At 34.1% G+C, this 6,563-nt stretch overlaps 1 protein-coding gene across 1 annotated transcript; it reads left to right on the top strand.

The window, feature by feature from the left end:
- The first annotated feature begins 1,938 nt into the window (after positions 1 to 1,938).
- On the top strand, positions 1,939 to 6,086 carry LOC107479212 (uncharacterized). Its single transcript, XM_016099350.3, has 4 exons — positions 1,939 to 2,433; positions 2,776 to 3,560; positions 3,681 to 3,779; positions 5,776 to 6,086. Exons 1-3 carry the CDS (start codon positions 2,361 to 2,363, stop codon positions 3,771 to 3,773), a joined length of 951 nt encoding a protein of 316 aa, XP_015954836.1. The 5' UTR covers positions 1,939 to 2,360; the 3' UTR covers positions 3,774 to 3,779; positions 5,776 to 6,086.
- The last annotated feature ends 477 nt before the right edge of the window (positions 6,087 to 6,563 follow it).

Below are 6,563 nucleotides of genomic sequence, written 5' to 3'. Positions count from 1 at the left end.
TCACTTCCGGGGCCCACTTGGTGTATGTTTGGGCTGAGCTTGATCTATCCACGAGCTGAGGCTTCTCTTGGAGTTAAACTCCAAGTTATAACGTGTTTTGGGCGTTCAACTCCGGATCATGACGTGTTTCTGGCGTTTAACTCCAGACAACAGCATGTACTTGGCGTTCAACGCCAAGTTACGTCGTCAATTTCCAAATAAAGTATGGACTATTATATATTTCTGGAAAGCTCTGGATGTCTACTTTCAAACGCCGTTGAGAGCGTGCCATTTGGAGTTCTGTAGCTCCAGAAAATCCATTTAGAGTGCAGGGAGGTCAGATTCCAACAGCATCAGCAGTCCTTTTGTCAGCCTTTTTCAGAGTTTTGCTCAAGTCCCTCAATTTCAGCCAGAAATTACCTGAAATCACAGAAAAACACACAAACTCATAGTAAAGTCAGAAATGTGAATTTAACATAAAAACTAATGAAAACATCCCTGAAAGTAGCTTGAACTTACTAAAAACTACCTAAAAACAATGCCAAAAAGCGTATAAATTATCCGCTCATCAACAGGCATTCATCATATCCAACTATGTGACATTGTTTGGGTGTGCATATTGTAATTGGTTTGCCAATGTGAATAATTCTGTTTAACTGCTAATTGCTATACTTGCTGTAACTATTCTTGATTGTGTTTGAATCTCATTACTTGTGTTTGTGACTGAAATTGGTCGGATTGTGGTGAATTAGATATTGATTGAGTTGTTTAGGTTTGAGGCCATGATTGATTATGTGAGAGGCCGGATGCCGTGATTGATTACGTGATGGGAGCGTAGGCCGTGATTGGTTTGTGGTTTAGTAAAGTATGAAAAATCAATTAGTTCATCATAGATTTAATAAACTTATGCTTGGAACAGGTTGTTTATTCATATTGTCTAGGAAAACTTTTAAGATTTTATAAGAAAGAAAAATATTTTGGATTTTAAAAAAATAACCGATTTTAAAAGTGTCTCTTTATTTGCAAGAACAGGTCTCCGTTTCTATAGTGATTTTGTGAATCCCTATTAGTCTTTGTATCGTGGATAATCTCTACAAATATCTATAAATTTTTTACATTCTTACAGTATAGTTTATATTACGTTTAGGTTAAATTTGTTTCTATTTCTATTGTGGTGAATTATCTTCATTCAAAGTAAAAAAATTTAACTAATAAATTTTACGTATTCTCTTTCTTAAATTAATTATGATTAGAGGTCTTATAAAAGAAATAATATTATTTAGATATACATATTTTAAAATTTTAGAAAATATAAATACGATATTTATAAAAATAATAATTTAAACGTTGTTTACAAATTTGTTTAGTCACATCCTATGAAATACAGACACTTTTTTATTTGTCGTGTCCACGTGTCTGATACTTCGGACACGATACTCATTGACGTTCGTCTGACAAATATGTCTTCTGTATCTAATCATATTTTAATAAAAAATAAAAAAATATTCTCTATATACGTTTAGACACACCTAAATACCATCACATGTCAGCGTGTCCAACATTATCCTTAACATGTATTTTTGAAATGAATTTAGAAATAACGTATATTAATAATTATTAAAACAAAAAATCTTTTAAATATTTTATATAATTTAAAAAATATTTAAAATATTAATAAAAAATTAATAATATTAATACAATACTAAAATATCATTATAATTTATCTAAAAAATAATGTATATTCTATATATATTGTATTTCTGTGTCAAAGTAAATAAAATTATCTTTCAAATTTTAATAAAAAATATGACTAATTCGTTGTAATTACATAAAGATTTTATACAAAAAAAAAAGTAAGAATCTCGTCTACAAAAATTAGTTCTCATCTGATATATTAGATAGTGTGTATATATTCACTGGACTTAAGATGAGTACATACTTGAAATGGAAAGTAGGTCATAACAATGCAGAATCAACCCATAAGCGATAAGCACAAACACAACTCCTTTTAGTCCTTAGTCCTTACATTTACACAGTTGAGTATTAGCCTATTAGGTTGCACAAGAGAGAACCAAGTGTAATAAGGGAGTGATCAACGGAGGATAATGATTTCACGCGGAGCCATTATCACCTAATAATATAACTACTATTATTTCCATAGCAAGAAGATTTCTCTCTCTCTCTCTCTCTCTCTCTCTTCCCTCACCCTCTATCTACTTTCTTGCTTCCTTTCTTTGCAGCTACCTTGGTAGGGTTCTGCAACAGTACTAGTACTACTTTGTCCGTTTTCACTCTTAATACAAAAAAAGGGACTCGAACATCAGCAACAACAGCAGAAAGAGCGCACTATTATTTGTGTTGTGGGCCTTTCTGCTTCAATCATGCCATCAGGTGCCAAGAAGAGGAAGGCTGCTAAGAAAAAGAAGGAAAAAGAAACCACCAACAACCTTCAAGGTAACTTTTCTCTACTCTACTACTCGCGCATCTTTATCTATGTATGTATATGCATTCATGCTTCATTTTCAATTATCCCACTCTTTTTGTTTTCTTTAATTTTAGTTTTATACTTTTATTTATTTATTTATTTATTTTTTGTGGTTAGTTTTGGTCAATTTGGGATTAACATTGAACTGAGATTACCTTGCACTAATTATGTAATTAGTAAATTAAATTTACCTTTGGATAACTTAATGATTGTTAGATTGATTGTGTTTGAGGGTTTGTTAATTCGGTTGGTTGGTTAATTGATTGTTGCATAGTATGGAAATTTTGAATGATTCAATGGCGAACTTTTAGGGATTGATGAGTCGAAGGTTCAAGATGATAAAGGAAGTGATGGTGGCTCGCCGGCGTATTGCGACCATGACGATGACCATCAGCAGCCATTCAAAGAAGGGAATGAGGAGGCGGCAGAGGTGGTGGAGGCAAACCTGTCAGCTGCTCTACCATCCGCGGAAGTAGTTCCTACTCGTGATGTTATGATTGATGAAACTGTAGGACGAAAGGACGAATTCGGTTTTGCGACAGAGACGGAGTTGAAGGCTGAGGAGGAACGCGTGATTGGCGATGGAAATGATGTGGAAGCTAAGTCAACAAAGGAATTAGATTATGAGAAAGGCGGTAGCAGTTCAAACGGTGAAGCCGCTAGTGAAAAGAATTTGAGGGATGATAGAGATAGTTCAATAAAAGAGACAGTTAAATATGATGAGTTGGTTGAATCAATTGATTCTTCACATGCCAAAATGACATCTATGGCTGAAGATGCACCAGCTTGCGTGGCTGATAATTCGGTTGTGGAATCTTCTATTTGTTCGGATAAGGCAGCAGGTGCTTTATCTGAGGTGAAAAGCAGTGGTAATGGAAATGCACTACAAGAAAAACTGGTAGTCTCTCAAGTAGGAGCAACACAATTTGGTATGAAGAGAAAAGAGGACAATAGAACATCAACTTTCGAGGAACCTAAATCAAAGGAATTCAACAATGAAGTGTTATTATCACCAGCTGTTTCTATTCCTTTACCCAAGTCCACAAATGAAACAGATGTTAGAGATTCTGAGACTCCAGAATGCTCTGAAAATCAGGTTTTTCGACGTCTCTTTTTCCATTTACGTGTGTGTTAATCTATCTAACTCATGCTTTGTAATTCTTTTAGCTGAAAATTGTTATAAATTTTCTGCTTTCATATGTGATTTGATATGCAGCCTCTGGCAGCATCAGCTCCACGAATGGTCCAAAAGACATCCTGGTTGAATTGCTGTGGACTATTTGAAGTTCTGTCCGGCACAGAGAGATAAGTACAGGTTAGGAATTCTTTTATCTTGTAAAATTACATTCAGTTGAAGTTTGAATTCCCTGCCAACATAAAAAATAACTTGACAAATGATTGATTTTGAAAATGTTGAATAAAGATCTACTTATGTTATAAATTTGATTTCACTGCTGAATTCATAAAACAATTCTGAGCATTGCTTTCAACATAGTTAAGATTTTCTTTTGCCTTATTCTTTTTTTTTTTTTCATTTAAAAAAAAAACACTTTACTTTCGGTGATTGCATTAAATTATGCATAGTTGGGGTCTCAATGATCCATTCTTTTTTCTTCATGTCCTTGCAACTGATATCGGTCATGAATGTGGTATGGACCTCCACACTTTTGTATATTGATAATATTGATAAAGTTGGATGAATTCTCTTGCAGAGTGTCTGAGAGACTCGGTCCTCTCCTTGTCTAATTCTGTATTTAAACCTTCTGAGATGCTTTCCTTAGCACTCTCCCACCCCCACCACCCATAATTCCACCTCTAACCGAATCTATTTCAGAAAATCATCCTCTCAGTACATGCCTCTATTTCATCCTTGTTCACATGCCATTCTCTTTTTTTATTTTTCAAAAGGATACTCTTTCTAAATAAACTCTGTCACAAGGGAAAATGCTCGTAGTGTCAGAGCAGTATCATTTATTATCTTTCACCACCCCCTTCCAAATATACCTTGTCCGCTAGGTGGAAAGCTGGAAACAAGCAATGAATCTCTGCTGCCAATTCCCATTACTTTCCAAAATCAGGGAGGTTCTGACACTTGATTAGTACTTTTTAATGTGCTGCTGAATTTGTGCTAACTGGCAAGGCAGCTTCAGGATGCACTTGTAGCTCATTCTTTAGATGGTGCTGCTTGTGTGTTAATTTTGTGTTTTCATTCCTTGTTTTTGGTTTTCATGAAATTGAAGAGGTTGTTTCAGTCTGCTATACTTTAGTTTCAGTTATGTTCTTAGTAGAGGAGAAAGCATGGAAAGTATCCCATGTTTGTAACTTTAGAACCACTTCTATTTACTCAAATTTTTATGGCTATCTTATTGGTTTTTATTGTTCATCTTTGTCAAGGATTTTAATTTAACACTTTACCTGATAAAGATAAAAATTTGCTATTTCTTTGATATTGGACTATAAATCTCGAGTTGCTTGACTGCAGCGTTAAAAATGACATATACCTCATGCTTTTTCTGGTATTTGGTTATTTGACGTTGTAGTTTGGACTTCTTAGGTTGTGTTTGTGAGTTTCACTTTTAGAGGGAAATAGAGGGGAGAGAAGTGGCTTAAAGGAGTAAATACTCAAATTGGTCATCAAGGAATTTCAGATCGGACACTTTGGTCCCAAATAAATTTTTAATTTTTTTGATTGGAGTAACTTTCGAGGACTTCTAGAGAATAAAAAATTTGTTAGGAACCAAAGTGTTTGATCTAAAATTCCTTGGCAACAAATTTGGGTGTTTATTTGGGATTAAAAGGGTAAAACAGGCTTGAATCTTTCCTCCTTTCTCTTTCAAAACTTCAACTCACAAGCACAACCTTAGGGAGAAATACAGATGGAATGTGTGCACGATACGTGTATGAATAAGTTAGTTTCCATTACTAGTTGCCTTGTGGGCTCAACTTTATATTAGATTATTAGCAAGCTATATTAGTTTTTAATTCATTAGTCCTTAGTAATTTATAGCGCTCAAAATGCTTCTATGCTGAAGAGGTTAGGAAGAAATCACCCGTTTATTGTTATCTTATACTCAAATCACCGACAATGAGACTACAATTATTGAATTTCTTTTACATAAACCTGGTTAACTATTCAATGTGTATACACTGTATATTCCTTGCTTGCTTGCATGCTCATTATTTATAAATGTTCATTTGCTCACACAATGGTGTCATTAGATTTATTGATATACTATTGTTAGTATTAATATTTAAAGGTAATGACAAATTGAGTTTTAGTTAACATCATGTGCCTTTTGCTTCTCTTGCAGTTCCAGAAACACAAGATCTCATCTTATGGTCAAACATGTGAAGACTTGAGACTTCATTGAGAAAAATTGAGATAGTTTAATCTGATTTAGCTTGCCTTTTTTAAAATTTTCACAAAACTAATAAGAATAAATATTGGGCAACTAGCCCCACTATATGGTCCGTATATACTTCATATGACGTTTTCATATAAGTGTCGTGATAATTGTGCTTAGAAACAGTTTCGGTTAGCTCTATATACTCGAATCTTCACAACTTTGCAAATTTCATTTTCTTTTTTGGGTTAAATATGAAGTTATTAGTTCTTTCTTTATGAGAAGTTTGTGCAATGTATTTAACTAAATTACAAATCTTAAGATGTCAACCAATTAAGAATCTCACAAGTTGGGAGATAAACGTAAATTTTATATCCATTTATGTGTTTACAAATCTAATATATCAACTAATTAAGAATAACTTTATGAAGTTTACACACTTGAACAGATCTCGGTGACATATATACTAACAGTTGTTTCATGAACACATTATCAATTAGTTTGTCATTCAAGAAAGCGTTGTCGAAATCATACTGGTTGGCTGTTGATCGATCTATAAATGAACAAGCCAAAGGTGGTCGACTAGAGCTTGTTGGTCAACAGGGTTGGCCAGTTGGTGGTTGGATGACGTTCAACTTGTGTTGGTCGACTTCTCGGTAGGTCCACCAAGGTCCATTGCATGGCGATGATTGGCAGGTTGGCCAAGGTCAGCAGATATGGTTTGCCGTTAGTCAATCAACAGTTGGCTAGAGATT

The sequence above is a fragment of the Arachis duranensis genome, chromosome 3 (assembly GCF_000817695.3).
Source record: "Arachis duranensis cultivar V14167 chromosome 3, aradu.V14167.gnm2.J7QH, whole genome shotgun sequence".
NCBI classification, from domain to species: Eukaryota; Viridiplantae; Streptophyta; class Magnoliopsida; order Fabales; family Fabaceae; genus Arachis; species Arachis duranensis.
The sequence above is the reverse complement of the archived record's forward strand: the minus strand, read 5'-3'. Positions and strand labels throughout refer to the sequence as shown.

What these genes read in the sequence shown, in the direction of transcription:
- LOC107479212 (XM_016099350.3), top strand. Translation starts at nt 2,361, where the DNA reads ATGCCATCAGGTGCCAAGAAGAGGAAGGCTGCTAAGAAAAAGAAGGAA. An exon ending in AACCACCAACAACCTTCAAG is followed by an intron (nt 2,434 to 2,775) that starts GTAACTTTTCTC and finishes GCGAACTTTTAG; the next exon opens with GGATTGATGAGTCGAAGGTT. An exon ending in CAGAATGCTCTGAAAATCAG is followed by an intron (nt 3,561 to 3,680) that starts GTTTTTCGACGT and finishes TTTGATATGCAG; the next exon opens with CCTCTGGCAGCATCAGCTCC.